General features: G+C 43.3%; 1 protein-coding gene across 1 annotated transcript; it reads left to right on the forward strand.

The window, feature by feature from the left end:
* Positions 1–2,073: 2,073 nt before the first annotated feature.
* TMEM92 (transmembrane protein 92) lies at positions 2,074–8,565 on the forward strand. Its single transcript, XM_069064410.1, has 5 exons — positions 2,074–2,183; positions 3,718–3,743; positions 4,832–4,906; positions 5,099–5,303; positions 7,887–8,565. Exons 1-5 carry the CDS (start codon positions 2,106–2,108, stop codon positions 8,004–8,006), a joined length of 504 nt encoding a protein of 167 aa, XP_068920511.1. The 5' UTR covers positions 2,074–2,105; the 3' UTR covers positions 8,007–8,565.
* The last annotated feature ends 9,780 nt before the right edge of the window (positions 8,566–18,345 follow it).

The raw sequence follows: 18,345 nt of genomic DNA on the forward strand, positions 1-18,345 counted from the left end.
ATATCCATGCTTAATGGTGACCTTCTTAGGAATGGGGAGGGGAAAAAAATAAAATAAAAAGTGCAAAGCAGAGAACAAAAGAAAACCCACAAGTAAACAAACCAAAAAAAAACTGCACAACTTTGAAAACAATGTGTAGTATTTATCATATAGGTTTTCTTGAAATGGAAATTTATTGTGTCATATTGAATCCTCTCTTATGTTCTGCTGTGCTCAAGGCAATGTTTGGGTTTTTTTCTCATTTTGTATTTAAGTTTAAAGTAAAAAAATTTACCAAAAAAAATTTTTTTTCCAAAGGGATAGGGGCAGCTAGGTGGTGCTGTGGATAGAGCACTGGGCCTGGAGTTAGGAGAACTGTAGTTCAAATGTGACCTCAGACACTAGCTGTGTGACCCTGGTCAAGTCACTTAACCCCAATTGCAGGAAGGAGGGAAAGAGGGAAGGAAGGAGGGAAAGAGGAAGGAAAGAAGGGAGGAAGGAAGGAAGGAAGGAAGGAAGGAAGGAAGGAAGGAAGGAAGGAAGGAAGGAAGGAAGGAAGGAAGGAAGGAAGGAAGGAAGGAAGGAAAAGAGATTCAGTAAGGATAAATGTAAAGTCTTAGGTGCAAAAAAAAAAATCAATTTCACAAGTGTAAGAAGGGGGAGGCAAAGATAGAATGCAAGCCTCTGTCAGGGAAAACTTCCTAACAATTAGCATTGTCCCAAAGTGGAATGAGCTTCGTGAAGAGATGATTGAGAAGAAGATCCCCCTCCTTAGAGATCTCCAAGCAGAGACTGGAAGACCACTCATCCAGGTATGTTTTGATGGGCATTTCTTTCATAAATGAGTTGGAATAGATGTCACTGAGGTCCCTGACTCACTTGCTTTTTTTCTTCTCCAAACCTGAGAATCTCAAAGCAATTTCCAGTCATACCAATCAACTCTGAGTCAATGAGAAGAATCCTAGCTCTTTAATGTTTTCAAAACTTCTTCTGATCCCATTTGATCCTTCAAGCAAGTCAGAGACTGGTATTATCATCTGTATTTTACAGATGGGAAAACTGAGTCTCAGAGAGGTTAGGGGATTTTCCCAGGAGACACATAAGAGTCTGAGGCAAGGCTTGAAGCCCAGTTTTTCTCTTAGTCCAACGCTCCAGTTATTGGCCCCCAAGGCCATTGATACGGATTTGGGAGGTTCCTTTCTGGCATTTTGGATAGCTGCGTGGAGAGGAGAAAGGGAAAAGAAGAAATTAACGGGGCACTCCACCCCACCCCCACTTATCAGCTAAAGAATCTGTTCCCTGAGGACTATGTAACCAACCTACCCAGACTCGTTAAGGATGCTTCCCTATGCACATATCCAGAAACTCCAGTCTGGATTCCCCCTCCAGATTCATCCCTTCAAGATGAGAAGATGGAATCAGGTGAAATTGGCAAAAAGAGAAAACCCAGAGAGAGTATTTACTGTTCTGGAACAGGCTGTAACTTTCTTTAGAGAAGGGAGGAAGACCAGAAAAGGAGAGGAGAGTGTTCCCAAAGCGACTTCCCTCCCATGTCGCCTCTGGGAGTCTGTACCATTTAAAGCTGGGACTATTAATGGGGTGGGTGAGGGGTAGAAAGTAAGGGATAGAAAGTATGCTAATTAAGGGGAGAAAGCATGCTCATTTTATCTTTCTGATTGTATCTGGCACATAGTAGGAATTAAATAATGCTAGTTTAATGAAACTGAATTGGAGGGAGGAAGGGAGGAAAGTCAAAACTTTATAATGTTGGGGTTTTTTTTTTTGAAACCTGATATGCAATGTCATCAGTGTCCCGGTATGGAAACCCTCCTCCACCGAAGCAGATTGACCACTTATAGTCAAGAGAGTACCTACGGCTTTGACACGTAATGTGACTAGCTTAAGTAAAACTGGAGACTTTCTAGACAGGATTTGAACCTAGACTGCCCAGCAGTCTTACAAATTATTCCGCTACCCCCTCGGGAATCTCCGTCCAGCCCATAACAATTGTATTAGTCCCACCCCCCTTTCCTGGGCCGGCCAAAGACACAGGAGGGAGGTGCTAGCCCAACTTCTTCCCCCCCCCCAACACACGGAAGCTGGTAGACCTCGTCTACCAGCCCAGGATGCCGCACTCCTGGCTCTCTAGACTCTCCAGCTTTTTGCCCAGTCTGCTTTTTAGCACCTTGGCAGGTCTCCAACAGGTGAGGACTTGGAGGGGGGCGGGATAAGGGGAGAGACAGGGGTGCCTTTGTTCTACCTGGGGGGCAGATCCTTGTTGCCAGTCTCTCCCTGCCGGGACAGGTAAGAGTGTGGGGGAGCTATTGAGAACGGGGGACGTATGAGTGTTTCACATGAGAAGAGAAGCAGAAATTCAGGGAGAGGGGTACACACCCCCGCCCCTTCCCTAGCCGAGTGCCCTGAGATCCCAGGGAGCCCTTTAATCCTAATAAAGCCTTGGCTTACTCTTTCTTGGTTTTCTTCCCCATGTCCGTGTCCAAAACCTAGAGGTATAGAGCTGGTAACTGAGTTGCCTGGGCTAGGATTCTCAGACTCTACTCTGCTTGTACTGTGTGACTTCGGGAATTTTCTGCCCTTCTCTGGACACTTGTTTCTCTACTCGATTTAGTGGGGAAAGTACCCTGCCCTATTCTGTTTTAAATTTAGATTTTAAAATAGAGTTCTAACCAAATGCATTTTACCCTTCCTCTTTGTCTAGTCTCACACACCCAACTTTTTGGAGCTTGGGTGGTGTCTCTGATCTAGGATTTCGAGGCCTGGGGCTAGTTGAAAAATTTCAGATCTCTTAGATTTTTAATTTGCAAGATGAGAAAATCTGGGAAACCAAATAGACTTCTAAATGAATAAAATGCTTGGAGATACTGGGACTAATACTTTCATCTTCCCTTGGGAATTCGGTCTTCCCCAGTCATCCCACTACCTTTAGTCATGTTAATTATTTGAAGAGGTCTGAATCTAGGTAGAAGTCTGCCACCCGCATTCTGTTCCCAGACGTGTAGATCTCTCCCTAGATTTCTGATTTACTAGAGGCGATGATTTTGGGAGAGGTGGTTGTCTTCTCTGGGTCCCTGAATCCCACGTTTGTGCATTTCCCTGGGGCTACTGTTCAAACTCATTTGCATTAAGTTTTTATGGCTCTCCAGCACAGTTGGAGAGAATGTCTACTCGCCAGTTATGTTATCCATTACTTTATATGTTACACTGTTTTATCTTTATTGTCCATGTAAATTAGCTATTCATTCACTGCAATTATTAGAGGGAATGTTTTATTTGATCACATGAACAGTAGTTACACGACTCAACTACTAAGGCAAGAAAGAGTTTTGACTACCCGAATTTGTCCTGTCTTCCCAGAACTCCTCTGGACTGGGGAGATGCTGCTGATTAGAAGGAAATAGGAATGACTTGGGCAGGACGGGGAGGGGAATTGGGGCTGCGGCCTGTGCAGCCATTTCTCTAAGGGAACTCTAGTTCCAGGAGGGAGATACTATTGCCCCCAACTGATGGGTCTGAGAATCACATTCTCCCACCTAGAATGGAACATCCTTAATAGCAGGGGTTTGTTTTTTTTTTCATTCTTTGTATTTGTAGCCCCAGTGCCTTCACAAATATTTGTTGGCTTAGTAGATTTGTTCCTTGATAAATATTTGTTGATGAATAATGTCCTTGTATCCCCTACCCCCACTATCTCTAAGCTCTCTCTCCTTTTCTCTCTAGGTAACTGGTGGATGCCCAGTACGCTTGTAAGTATGGACATCTGGATGCCCTAGTTTCACCCGTTAGGGAGGAAGGGGATGCCACCAGAGTCAGGAGTTTCCAGGCAAAAAGGCCTGGTTGGAATTCTCTTTTACCTTTTATAGATAGATAGATAGATATAGATATAGATCTTTCACCAACTGGGGTTCCTAGAACTGGGATTACAGTGGGCAAAAAAATGGATTTGGCATTAGGGGATCTAGGTTGGAATCCTCTGTACCTTACCCCATGACTTTAGGCTGGGTATCCATTTTTCCATCTATAAAATGAAGGGGTTTTATGCGAAAAACAATACTGTACTCCCTGCTTCCCCTTGGAGAAGTCTTTCCTGGGGTCTCTTCTCTAGTTTTCTAGCTTAGTTTTCTCCTTCATGGGATTTGTAGAAAACAATCACCTCCCTTAGTTCTGGGAAGGCTTTAAAGGTCATCCTAAGCAATCTTTTCATTATTCTCTAGATGCTCAGTGAAATTAATTTCCTGAGGTCATCTACCCTATGTATGCAAGCTAGGATTCTAAAGCCACTAGCTCTTGTTTCAGGGACCCACACAGGGAAAATGGAATAGAAAGTCTGTCACTTAAGCACTATGCCTGGATACATGTATTCCCCAAGTTCAGGGATTCTGTTTTAGAGGAAATTAATTAGTCATGGTGTTAATTACTATTTAGTAGGGCCAACAGGAATAATAGTGTAATCAAGCCTTTGCTTTTGTATATTGCCTTCTCCTTTAGAAAAATACATTTATTTACTTCAAGGCAGGCAGGGTAGAAATTGTTATCCCCATTTTAGGGATGAGGAAGCTGAAGGTCATAGAAAAAATAAACTCTCCAGGACCACATAATTAGTAAATGGCAGTCATGAATAGAACCCAGGTCTTTTGGCCTTCTTCCTCATCCCTCACACAAGGCTCTTTCTACCACTCCATAAGCCAGCACAGACACAATTTGCTCCAACTAGACAGGGGCTTCAGCACCAAGCCTGAAAGCCTATTGCTTATTGTCCCATGAGGTAAAGGGCACAGCTTAGATCTGGGATCCTTTTAACCAAGGGATCAACTTCCCCTATCTCCCATGCTAGTGTCTGCTCTGGAGGATTTGAGTGCTGTGGCATTGACTGCTGCATGAAGACAGAACATTTCTCTGGCCCCATGAGGTGAGAAGCATGTTGGGCCACACCCAAAGGTATCTTGTCTCTGGCCACTGGGGATAGATAGATATGGCCAGCTGGGGATGCTTGGGAGATAGCCTCAAGGGGTGTAGAGAAGGGGAGGAAATTTGGGAGGAGGTTGCTGCCCTCACTCTGTGTTAAAAGAGGATCATAGTGTGGATCTTCTTGCCTCTCCAGGACATTTGTCATCAGTTTCCTGGTCATCATCCCTCTCCTCTGTATCTGTGGCTTGTCAAAGCGTTTGTGCCAAGCCTGCTGGGTCTCAGAGCCAGAGCCCCCAACCCAGCAGGAGGTGCCAGTATCAGTGTCCTTCAGTAACCCTCCTGTGTCCCCAGAGATTCCAGTACCTGCCACATTTGGAGCCCCACCACCCTACAGTGAGGTGAGTCCCCCCTTGATTCCAGCTCTGTCCTGGATATTTGTCCATTCTTGGGGTAAGTCACAAAAGAGGGTACCTAGGAGAGGCAATAATATGCAGCAAATCTATGACCTTCAGTGAGACCCTTCTCTTGATTAGGCCTTGTTTTCCTTCTCTATAAGGTTAGAAGAATAGTCTAAATGGTTTCTAGGGACAATTAGGTGGTGCAGTGGATAGAGCACTAGGTCTAGAGTCAGAAAGACCTGAGTTCAAATCCAGCTTCAGATGCTTCCTAGCTGTGTGACCCTAGGCAAGTCATCTAATCCTATTTGCCTAGATTTCCTCATCTGTAGAATGAGCTGGAGAAAGAAATGGCAAACCACTCCAGTATCTTTGTCAAGAAAACCCCAAATGGGGTCACAAAAAATTGGATATGCCTGAACAACAAAAGGTGTAAGTAGCGTGTTGGTCTTCAGGATTCTGAAAGACCTGAGTTCAGTTGAGCTGTGGATACTCACTAACTACTGTGTAACTCTGTTCAAGTCACTTTACCTCTATTTGCCTGTTTTCTCTTCTGTAATATGGAGATAATAATAGCATCTACCTCCCAGGGTTGCTGTGAGAATCAAATGAGGAAGTTCTTTGTAAACCTTACAAGTACTATATAAACACCAGCTTTTACTGTCATTCTAAATCCATCCTACCTCAGTCTGTGGTCTTATGTTCTGCTTCTCTATACCAGGGGTTCCCCAACCTGGGATGTGTACACACAAGCGGTGAATATTTGGCCAATAACTATATTATTCTGCTGAAAATATTTTGCAAGTTTGTAATATAATGCCAAAAGAAAGGCAACTTCCCAGGTTCAAAATACCAGCATAGGTGCTCTCTATTTTATTCAGTAACAAACCCAGAACAGAGAAGATCAAAACATGACATCATTCAAAATACAGCATTTACTAAGTGTGATTAAATCATCTCCAAGGCCTACCCCACCCCAGGACTTTCCAATCATTCAATCAATTACAAAGTCTCTGTTCCAAATACTTCTCCACCCCTAGGCTATACCTTAATTAAGTCCACCACAAAGCCCCTCTTCTCAAATGGAGATTAGTTTCCAAACATAAGTAAAATACATTCATTTGCTCAACCATAGAACACAAAAAGGTCAAAAGTTCCCCACCCCTGGATCACAATTGAATCTACCCCAGAGTTACATCAAGTTTAAACACAGCACTTAATACCCAAATGGAGGTCTTTTCTTCATCTTGACACGAGGCAAGTTCTCAGCAATCTTAGTTCCTGGAGAGACAAGGCTTAGCAAGGCCATAAGATACATTGCCAGTCCCTTCATGAATTTATCCTCTGTCTGTAGAACAGTCCTAGAACCCCTGAACACATTAGCAAAGCCCTCTCCCAGGATTTCTGTAAACATACAACAAGAAAATCCTTCTTCAGGGCTTCTGAACCAACAGAAAGGCTCCCAGACCCCTGCAACAACAGCACTGTCCTTCACCAGTGGACAGTATTCATTCTGTCTGCCGGACAGTCTCCAGACCCCTGCAACAACAGTACTGTCCCTCACCAGTGGACAGTATTCACTCTCTGTCTGCAGGACAGTCTCAGGCCTTCTTAACCAAATGCCAGGTTCCAGGACTCTTCAACAGGACAGTCTTTCACCAGTGGACAAATCTGGCAAAATAACATCAAAACAGACAGACAAAGTACCAGCAAAACAGCCATGTCTCCTCAGTCCTTGGCAGCTCAGGGGGCAGGTCTCAAAAGTCCAGGGCAATTCAAAGCGGCCACCAGCAATCTCTTAGTCTCTCCCTCTCCACGAGGTGCTGCTTCCAAAAAGAACTTCCCCCTCTCTCTTGTCTCTCCAAATCTACATCACCAGCTCCTCCCACTTCAGGACTTTCTTTTCACATCAACAAGCCCATCCCACAGGTGGGATTAACAAACTCTGGGTTTTAATACAATCAATTTGAAAACCAAGCCAATACAGGGGAATCTTTAATTGCCATTACTATCACAAAGTTCCAAACTGATTTTCAATCAGCAGTGACAAAATGTCTTATGTGTCTGTGCATGGTAAGCACTAGTGTTTATTTCCCTTCTAATTGAATAGGGAGTTTGGGTAGAATTACTGGAAAATCAAGGCCTATAGGGACCAAAAAAAGGTTGGGGACTCCTCTCTACTTACAAGTCATGTCTCTCCCAGGCCATTGTCTCCCACACCCAACAAACACACTTATTGGTTAGTGGTAAGCCCAGTGAATTAAGAACTGAAAGAACCTAGTTTGAATCTAGTTCTTGCTCCTCAGGGCTTAGCCTCCAAGAAATTCAATTTTCCTTATCTGTGAAATGAGGGGTTTGACTGTAGATGGGTCATCTTAGCCTTTGAGGTATAAGGCCCCTTGCCACTCTCAATCCTGTGATACTACTATGGCCTCAGGTACCATTCTCTTTGCCCTTATTTCTGAAAGAGTTAGGGGCATGGTCGGGTCACACCACCTTCCCCTGGGGTTGGCATTCCAGGAGTCAGCTAGGGGAAGGAACTGAGGCCCTGAATAGATAGAGAACACTGTGCTCTCCTCCCCACAGGTCATTCAGAAGCCAGTCCTGTGCTCACCACCTCCCAGGGAGCCACCACCACCCTATACCCCCACGCCTGTTGTGACGACCCAAAGCACCCAACAGGGAATCATCAACCCAGCCTTCTGAGGCATGTTGGGACACCCTCGGAGCTTAACACTTAATTTATTTCTCTCCTTGCCTCTGCCTGTTCAAGGGTGTCCTCACTCCTAGGGGCACTGGGTATTACCTGGCCTGTGAATCCTCTCCTTTTCTTAGTTTTAAGGATGGAGGGAGAGAGAGGCAAACTTCGGCCCATGTTAAGAAAGACAACTCTTCTTTGATACTTGATATGTTTAAGAAGAGGCTGGATGATCGATCACCTGCCCCAGAATACTGAAAGGAAGATTCCTGCAGGTGGGAAGAGACCTTGGACTTAAGAGATAGCCTTTCCCAACTTCAGATGGAGTGGGCTGAGATCCTGTTCAGAATCTCTTGGTTTTTGTGTGCTTAGAGGTTGGGTTAAATAAGTCAAGCAGAGTCATCCTCTGGCATTAACAAGATATACCTTGCCTGCTGCCCTACAATGCCTCATGTTCCACCACTAGAGAGCCTTTGGTTAAAGCCTTGCACCCTACCTGTGAGTTTTCCTGGGCAGAATAACTCTTTAATGTAAAGTAAATTAAATACTATAAATGAATTTAAAAGACTTTTGACCCTGGACTGGGGAGGGTAAGCTGAGGGGCTCTGAAAATGAAGCTGGGGGTGGAGGGACACAGGTCAGGGAAGCAAAAGGTAATCAGCAGGGTTCTTTCCAGTTAATTACTATTTCTTATTGCCACTGGATATGAGGGTGGGAGTGGGAGGGTGTGTGACCTGTAGCTGGAGGAGGGAGAACTCCCTGCTGCCCAAGTTAAGATGACCTAATGGGAAAGTACTTTAAAAGTACTTTTAAAAGTGCCCTTGCTGACTTAATTTATTTCAGTATCCCTTCCCCACCCAGTAGATGTCCTAGATTTGTGGGGGGTAGGGAAGAGCAGTGATGAACTTGACTGGGGGAGGGGGGAACAGGTTGGAGGGAGGAGGAAGGGGGTAAAAGGAGAAGGAAAGTGGGGAGGGGGAAGGAAGGAACCCTGGATGGAGTGGGGAGGTCTTGGCAGTGGAAAAAGTGAGGAAAGGGAAAATGTGATCCCTGGAAAGGGAGATCTTCACCTGACACCCACTAAACTTCTGAATTCCTTCACATAGGGTTGGGAATTCTTCTGCTTCCGTTTTCAGACTTAGTTGTTTCTGTCCCTGGTCTACTCCAGAAGTGAGAACCATACCTTGGTTGCACACAACGCATCTGGCTAGCAGCATCCACCCTAAAAAGGGAAGTTAGGACTTTTAGCAGTGATCCCCCAAAGGGTGGTTTAGGGACCCCTTAGGGTCTCACATACTTTCTGGAGATTCACAAAGTCAAAACTATTTTCATAACACCTGTGACATTTTAATTTGTAATATGGTAAATAGTGATAAATAGAACCCATAAAAACAAACCTTGGGGGGGGGAGTCCTCAATAATTTTTAAAAGAATAAAGGGATCCTAAGATCAAAAAGCTTGAAACTGCTACATTAGAGGAAACAACACAGTCCAGGCAGGGTGTGGGTTGAGGGAGGTAGGAAAGAGACATTTTTTCTTTCTTGAACATTGATAGCCAGAACAACCTAGCCTGGGAAAATTAGAAGAACACTGCCATACCCTGACCCAGGTGTGGTCAGAGCAGAATACCATCCAAGCTAATTGGCATCTGAACTGGGAGCAGGGAAAGGAGGTGGGGAAGAGGGTACAGATTATACTGCTGCCCATTAGGACACCCCACTTCTTGGGTGTGACTTTCCTCTAAGGTCTTAATGTTCAGTCAGTCAATAATTGCTTTCACTGAGTGCCTGCTACGTGCTTCAAAGTATACCTAAACCCTTTAAAAACATCTAATTCAATCTTCACAATGACTCTGTGAGGTAGGGGCTATTACACCATTTTTCACTTACGGAAATAGGCAAAGGTTAAGTGACTTGCCCAGGATCACACACTTAGTAGGTGTCTGAGGCCAGATTAGAACTCAGGTCTTCCTGACTCTAGGCCTAATGTTCTAGTAATGTTCACTAAGCCACCTAGCCAGACTCTGGAGCTTTTAATAAGTGCTTATTGTGTGCTAGGTATATAAAGATAGCAGCACCCTATCTTTAAAAAAGTCACATTTTCTTTTTTTTTTTTTTTCTTATTGGAGGGGGGAAGCCAAACAATGTGGCTAGTTTTGTGTTGAGTATCTGAGGCCAGATTTGAACTCAGGTCCTCCTGACTCCAGGGTTGGTACTCTATTCACTGTGCCACCTACCTAGCCCTACCAAGAGGTCATATTCTAATAGGGGAGACAGCTAGATACATACTATATATATATATACATATATATGGTATATTTTAAATAATCTCAAAAGGAAGGCCCTGACAGTTGTCTAGAGTTGGGAAAGGGTCAGTAAAAGCCTCCTGTGGAAAGTTGGGGTTAGAATTGAATCTTCCAGGAAGTCCCAGGCATGCAAAAAATACAAAGGAAAGAAGATGGGCTTTCAGCGGGAGAAATATAGTGTAAATCTGTGGGTGGATCATTTGGAGAAGACTGTTAGAAGAAGGGACCAGTGCCAAACATAATTTTATTATTGATCCTGGAGCTAAGAGGGAATTATTCATTGTTCAGTTGTACCCAACTCCCTGTGACCCTATTTGGGGTTGTCTTGGCTAAGATAGTGGAATACTTTGCCATTTCCTTCTCCAGCTCATTTTACAGATGAGGAAACTGAGGCAAAAAAGGATAAGTGACTTGCCCAGGGTCATATAGCTAGTGAGTGTCTTAAGACTGGATTTGAACTCAGGTCTTCCTGACTTTAGGCCCAGCTCTATCCACTGTCACCTAGCAACCTTTACTGGGAACTATTGGAGGAGGGTTGATGTGACATAGTTAGACTTGGGAAAAATACTTTGGCAGCTGAATGGAGGGTGGGTTGGAATGAGGGGACACGAGGCAAGAAGACAGTCTAGAAGGTTACTGCAGTAGTCTAAGTGTGAGGCAATAAGAACCCACACCAGAGTGAGATGCAGGGAGAGTAGAAACATGACTTGGGATTAAAAATGTGGATGTGTACAAGAGTGACAACACCAATGTTGTGAGCCTGGGTAGCAGAGAATGGCAGTGCCCTCAAAGGTAATGGAGGAAACGGAAAGAGGGGAGGTTTAGAGAGAAACATGAGTTCTGTTTTGGACATATTGATGGAGATAACCCAAAAGGTGACATGGAGAGAAACTAAGGCTGGATATGTAGATTTAGGAATCATCTGCTCAGAGATAATTGAAAACATGGGAGCTGATGAGACCACCAAGGGAGAATGTATGGAGGTAGGGAGAAGAGGACCTAGGAGAGAACCTTAGGAGATATCCATGGTTAGTGGTTATGATCTGGAGGAAGGTCTAACAAAGAAGACTTAGTAGGAGGAGAACCAGAAAAGCACAAAGATTTAGATAAAAGAATATTCTGGAGAGGTCAATCCACCATGTCCAAAGCCGAAGAGAGGTCCAGAATGATTGGCACTGAGAAAAGATCATTAGAGATGACAATGGAGAAACCTTAGGTAATTTTGAAGAGAGCAATTTCAAGGGAATGATGATGTTGGAAGGCCAGCTGACGAGGTTCTAGAAGAGTGGGAAAGAGAAGCAAATGGGGGAAACTAAAGACATTCTGCCATCTTACTTAAAAATGCCTTTGTGCTCTGATTTTATCTCATTTCCACTTTCATATGGTTAAGGTTTCTTATGAGGCAACATAATGTAGTACTTAGAGAATGAGACTCAAAAATCAGCAAGACCTGGTTTGAGTCCTGCCTGGGACTTAGGAGCTATGTAACCCTGGGCAAGAATTCTCAGTCCTCTAAGTGACTCCATTAAAACTTAAATTTCAGGGTTGCTAGGTGGTGCAGTGAATAGAGCACTGGCCTGGGAGTCGGGAGGACCTGAGTTCAAATTCGGTCTCAGAAACTTGCCACGCACTAGCTGCGTGACTTTGGGCAAGTCACTTAACCCCAATTGTCTTGCCTTCCCCCCTCCAAGGGAAAAAAATTAACTTAAATTATGATTTTCATTTTTTCTGAGTCAGATTTTTTTTAAAAAAATGCAGTGGGCTCTTGCATTTGCTAATCCCTTATTGTTAATTATATTGATCTACTTTATAAAAGTCATTTTTTGTAGTCTACTGATATCCTTGCCTTTAAGTCCTAAGTTAACAGAGAAGGGGCCAGCTTGTTTTGATAGAAGTTTCTTCATCCAAGAAATACCTACACTGATGAAATCACACATTCAGTTCCTATTCCTTCAAGTCTTTAGACGCTCTTTAGAAAAGAAGCATGTATTGAGTACTTAAGAGTTGGGTACTGTGCTAAATTCTGGGATTAGAACTACAAGCAAAAAGAGAGGAACTCTGCCCTTGAGACGCTTACACTCTAATGGAGAAAGGCCACACTTAAAAGGGAGCTGCAAAGCAGTCCGGGGGGATGAGAGAAGGTGCCCACTTTGAAGCCTGCTGGAGAAGTCTGGAGAGGAAGGAAGGGCGTCCTCAAAATGAAGGTTCTGGAAGGAACTGAGCAATCCAAGGGAGGGGCAGCAGGGGTGGAGGGATCTTCCAGGGTGAGAAGGCTCCTAGGACACTGGAGAAGACTGGAGAGTCCAGAGTGGAGCCAGGAGAGAAATGAGACACAACCCAAGGGACAGAACTATTTAGAGCTTAGTTCACTGAAGGATCTCAGATTGCAGTGATAATTCACATTCTCCTCTGAGTGACTGCTTGCCTTCTGACATGTACTAATTGTTCAGCCTACTAGCCTTTCCTGATCTGGAGGAAAGGTATCTTTTCTTTTTCCCGTGTCTTCTCCAACATAGGCCTCCCAAATAGCAGCCTTCTTTCCTAGAGGCCTACCAGCTTTTCCTATTCAGTTTTATGTGTCCTGACCTAAAATGCTGTCCATCCTCACCTCCCCTTCTTGGACTACTGGGCCCCCCTTCAAGATTAATCTCAAGTACCATCTCCTCCAATTGCTTGTTATACTTACCTACTCTGGGGTTTTCTTGGCAAAAATACTGGAGTGGTTTGCCATTACCTTCTCCAGTGTGTCCCCATTTTACAGATGAGGAACTGAGGCACATTAGGGTTAAGTGACTTGCCCAGGTTCACATAGCTAGTAAGTGTCTGAGGATGGATTTGAACTCCAAAATCCCTGACTCCAGGCACAGCACTTTCTCTGCTACACCACCTAGCTGCCCAGACTGCTACAATAAGGCCTTCTCAAGGCAGCTAGGTGGAGCAGTGAATACAAGCACCAGCCCTGGAGTCAGGAGGACCTGAGTTCAAATGTGGCCTCACACACTTGACACACTTAGTACCTGTGTAACTTTGGGCAAGTCACTTAACCCCAATTGTCTTCCAAAAAGCAAAAAAATAAATAAGTGCTTCTTAATCCCCTCTCCAAGTTGTGAGTCCCTCTCCCCCAACTAATTTGCATTTACTTATCTGTACATATGTTGGTTCCTCCAGGAGAATATAAGTTTCTGGAGGGCTAGGATTATTTCTTTTTTTTTCTTTGTATCTACTGTACCTTGTTTTGTTGACCTAAATAGAAGGACAAAATGCTATTTTCCTGACTCACCAGCATGACTCTTACATCTACTTTGTCCCAGAGATGCAAGAATTTCTTAGGGATATTCTCAAAATCAAGAAAGATTTAATTAATGACTGCCTGAAGACCCCAGCAGTAGTGATGCAAGTCACCATTTGTCCCAGGCTTCAATCTATTCATACTTATGACTATGGTCATATCATCCTAGAATTTAGGACTAGACACTTTAGGCATCCTCTCATCTAATCTCATCTTATCTTTATGGATTTTTTTATTATTTATTTTTTTAGCATCACTTTCATTTCCCCATCTATTTTGAAGTCAGAGAACATGAGTTGAAATTCTTCTGATGCTCACAACTTTACTTCCCTCAGTTTCCTCATCTGTAAAATGAAGGGGTTGTATTAGATGGCTTCTAAATTCCCTTCTAGCTTTTTTGTTCATTTTCATTTATATTTTTTGGTTTTTCATCCATCACTTTAGTTTCCGTATATAGGGCAGTTAGGTGGCAAAGTAGATAGAGTGCTGGGACTGTAGTCAGGAAGACACATCTCCCTGAATTCAAATTTGGCATCAGACATTTAGTAGTTGTATGGCCCTGGGCAAGTTACTTAACCTCCTTTGTCTTGATTTCCTTTTCTGTAAAATGAGCTGGAAAGTAAATGGCAAACCACTCCAGTATGTCTGCCAAGAAAACCCCAAATAGGGTCACAAAGAGTTGGACATGACTGAAAACAACTGAACAACAATTTCTATATATATAGGAGACAGGGTGGTTCTGAATTTAATAATAAATAGCTTTTATATAGCACTTTAAGGTTTGCAAAGAGCTTTACAAATGCTGTTATTTTACCTTCACAATGACTCTGGGGGATAGGTGCTATCATTATCCCCACTTCACAGATAAGGAAACTAAGGCAGACATAGGTTAAGTAACTTATTAAGGGTCACACAACAAGTAAGTGTTTGAGGCTGGCTTTGAACACAGGTCTTATGGATTTCAGGCCAACACTCATTCCACTGAGCCTCCTTGTTTGCTTCTTTCCTGAGTCTGGAAAAATAGTACCTACTCCCTCCTCTATCCAGAAAGCCATATTTTATTACAAAGGACAAAAGTCAACAAGCATTAATTAAGTGCCTACTATTTGCCAGTCACAATTCTAAAAGCACTTTAAGGTTTACAAAGTGCTTTGCAAATACTATTTAATTTGCCTCCCAGGGTTGTTGTGGGAATCAAATGAAATAGTATTTGCCATTGTGTATACTGTTTTCTTGATTCTGCTTATTTCACTTTGAGTCAGTTCATATAAGTTTTCCCATATTTCTTTATATTTTTCATAGTCATAGTTTCTTACAGCATAGTAATATTCTGTAATATTCCTGGGCTACAGTTTGTCTAGGCATTCCCCAATTACTGGATATCTACTCTGTCTCCAATTTTTTTGCTATTACAAATAGTACTGCTAGAAGTAGTTTGTTTTATTTGGGGCCGTTCTTTCTCAACCTCCTTAGAGTATATACAAGACAACTATCTTCATTTAATTCCAAATCACTGTTCAGAATGAATAGACAACTTCCTAGTTCAAACAGTGCATCATTGTGCCTGTCTTTCCACAGTCCCACCAAGGTTAATTATTTCCATCTTTTGTCATCTTTGCCAATTTTCCTGAGTATGAGACAGAAATTTAAGCCAAACTTCCTTATCGTATGAAGGAGGAAGCAAAAGTCTTGGAGAGATTAAGTGACTTGCCTAAAGGTACGGATTTGAACACAAGTTCTCTGACTCTTAATTCCTGTGCTCTCAGTATCCAACACAAGCTGAAAAGCCTAGTCTTCCCCTCCACTAATGAAAGATGCTTTTCTAATAACAAGTTTCACATTCATCCATCAAGTCCAGGGATCCTAGGATCTGTTATTTGGAGAGATAACATGGTGTGATGGAAATGACTCTGGCCTTTAAAATAAATGACCTGGGGTGGCCAGGTAGCACAAGTAAGAGCACCAGCTCCAATGTTGGCATGACCTGGAGATCGAATCCCGGGCTCAGACACTTAGCACCCACCCAGAAACACCTGGCCGTGTAACCTTGAGCAAGTTACTTAACCCCAATTGCTTGGGGGCAGCCAGTTGGCTCAGCGAGTAACAGCACCGGCTCCAGTGTAGGGATGACCAGGATAGAATCCTGGGCTCAGATACTCAGCACCACACCCAGAAATAACTGGCCGTGTAACCTTGAGCAAGTTACTTAACCCCGATTAAAAAAAAATAAAATAAAATAAATGACCTGAGTTCAAAGCTCAGCTCTGACAATTACTAACCATACAACTCTGAGGAACTTACTTTGCCACTATAAACCTATCTCCTTAATTGCAAATTGGGGCTAATAAGACCTAAAGCACATACCTTCAGTAACTAGCATGAGTCAGTGAAGTCATTGACCAAGGGTGGGAAACTTAAAAGGTTCTGACAATATTGTCCTGTGTCATGACAGGAAGGCATATGTCTCTTGGAAAGGAGCCAGGAAAGTACTCTCCTTCAGCAGATCAGGAATTCCCCTGATTCCGGCTACATAAGCATCTTTTTATAGCTTCGTGTTGTTGAGTCATTTCAGCCCTGTCCTACTCTTTATGATGCCATTTGGGATTTTCTTGGCAAAGGTACTGGAATAGTTTACCATTTCCTCCTCCAACTCATTTTACAGATGAAGAACTGAGGCAAACAGAGTTAAGTGACTTGCCTAAGGTCACACAACTAGTAAGTGTCTGAGGCAGGAAGGTGTCTTTCTGATTCCTTGCCCAGTGCTCTATCCACCACACCACCTAGCTGTCCCATTTATACAACTACATGCATAATAATTTGAAGGAGGAATGAATGATGGCAGCTAGAGGCATGAGAAAAGGCATGCTATATAATGTTCATATATTGGAGTGAAGAAGAAAAGAAGAGCAAGGGGTGGAGGTTCTATAGGTACCTGGTCATAAGCTACATTGATGTAGCAACTTCTGTATAAACTGGCTCATCTTATTGGTTTTTGGCCCAGGTAAAACATTCCCTAGAGATATGCCAAAGAGATAAGGCAGAGGTCAGCATGGTATAGGAGTGACTTCATCATTTGGAATTGGAAGGAAGAGATTCTGGCAACATGATGGCAATGAGTTAGAAGAAAGTTATGGGGAAAGAAGAGCTTCAGAAAACACTAGATCACTCTGATGATTAATTTTTATTTTTTCCAATTTATTTATTTTTAGTTTTAAACATTCATTTCCACAAGATTTTGAGTTACAAATTTTTCTCCCTGTATCTCCCCTACCCCCCACCCCAGACTAACAATCCTGATTAATACCCCTTCCCCCAATCTGCTCTGTCTTGTATCCTCCCCCATCCCCTCCCCTAACTTTCTAGTAGGGCAAGATGGATTTCTATACCCCAGGACCTGTATATCTTATTTCCCAGTTGCATGTAACATACATTAACATTTTTTTTTTGAAACTTTGAGTTCCAGAGTCTTTTCCTTCTTCCATCTCACCCACCCCCACTGGGAAGACAAGCATTTCAACATAGGTTGTACATGTGTAGTTACATAAAACATTTCCATAGTAGCTATATTGTGAAAGACTAACTATATTTCCCCCCATCCTATCCCACCCCCCACTTATTCTACTTTCTACATTGACCCTGTCCCTTTTCAAAAGTGTTTGCTTCTAACTACCCTCTCCCCCAATCTTCCCTCCCTTCTATCACCCCCCCTTCTCCCCTTCTCCCCTGCTTTCCTGTAGGGTAAGATTGGGTTAGTCTATTTTTTAAGGTGTTATTTTCTTCAGTATTTTTGGGGTCTCCTTTAGCAGGCTGCTGACTTGCTTTTCATGATTTTCTTGCATCATTCTCATTTCTCTTCCCAATTTTTCCTCCACTTCTCTTACTTGATTTTCAAAATCCTTCTTGAGCTCCTCCATGGCCTGTGACCAGTTCATATTTTTCTTGGAAGCTTTTGATGCAGAAGTTCTGACTTCATTGTCTTCCTCCCATTCCATGCTTTGATCCTTTTTGTCCCCAAAAAAGGATTCTATGGTCTGATTGCGCTTCCTCTGTTTGCTCATCTTACCAGTCAATTACTTGACTTTTGAGTTCTTTGATACAATAGAACTCTGCTACAATAGAACTCCACTTCCAGATTGCATAGATCTACGTCCCAAATCACTGGGGTTTTTGCAGCTGCCGGAGCTATTAGGAGGGTGCCCTCTTTACAGCCCCTATAAGATCTGACTCACTGGCCACACACCCCAGGACCACCACCCAAGACTGCGATGCAGATACAAGCCAGTTAAAGGAAGAGCTATTACCCTCTGAATGGTTGCTTGGTCCCCCTATGATATGCAGACCAGGAACTCTAAAGGCAGCCACACGGCAACAGCTACAGCTGCCCACCTCCGCCACTTCTTGTTCTGGGGACAGGGGCTGGACCACACTCTTCTCCACCCAGTTCCAACAGAGTTCCTGAATTGACGTTTTACTTTCTCTTTGGCGTTTATGGGTTGAGAAGTCTGGAAACTGCCACAGCTGCTGGTGATTCACTCTCCTGAAGTCTGCTCCTGCTGCTGTTGGTCAGGGCCACCCTGGGGCCAGAACCTTGTGGCTCATTGTAAGGGTTATGGGATTTAAAGATCTCCCATGCCCATGGACGTGCTGACATAGCAGAGCAAGAGAAAGTGAAAAGCCGAGCTAACGATCCTGAGGTTGGCAGTTGATGGCGGTTGCCTTTCTTTTTTTTTTTTGAGTTAGGACTCCTGCTGAG

Source organism: Petaurus breviceps, unplaced genomic scaffold (assembly GCF_028583685.1).
Source record: "Petaurus breviceps papuanus isolate PSGF00001 unplaced genomic scaffold, PetGlider_PUasm1.0 90630, whole genome shotgun sequence".
In the NCBI taxonomy this organism is placed as follows: domain Eukaryota; kingdom Metazoa; phylum Chordata; class Mammalia; order Diprotodontia; family Petauridae; genus Petaurus; species Petaurus breviceps.

What these genes read in the sequence shown, in the direction of transcription:
- TMEM92 (XM_069064410.1), top strand. Translation starts at nt 2,106, where the DNA reads ATGCCGCACTCCTGGCTCTCTAGACTCTCCAGCTTTTTGCCCAGTCTG. An exon ending in GGTGGATGCCCAGTACGCTT is followed by an intron (nt 3,744 to 4,831) that starts GTAAGTATGGAC and finishes CTCCCATGCTAG; the next exon opens with TGTCTGCTCTGGAGGATTTG. An exon ending in CCCCACCACCCTACAGTGAG is followed by an intron (nt 5,304 to 7,886) that starts GTGAGTCCCCCC and finishes TCCTCCCCACAG; the next exon opens with GTCATTCAGAAGCCAGTCCT.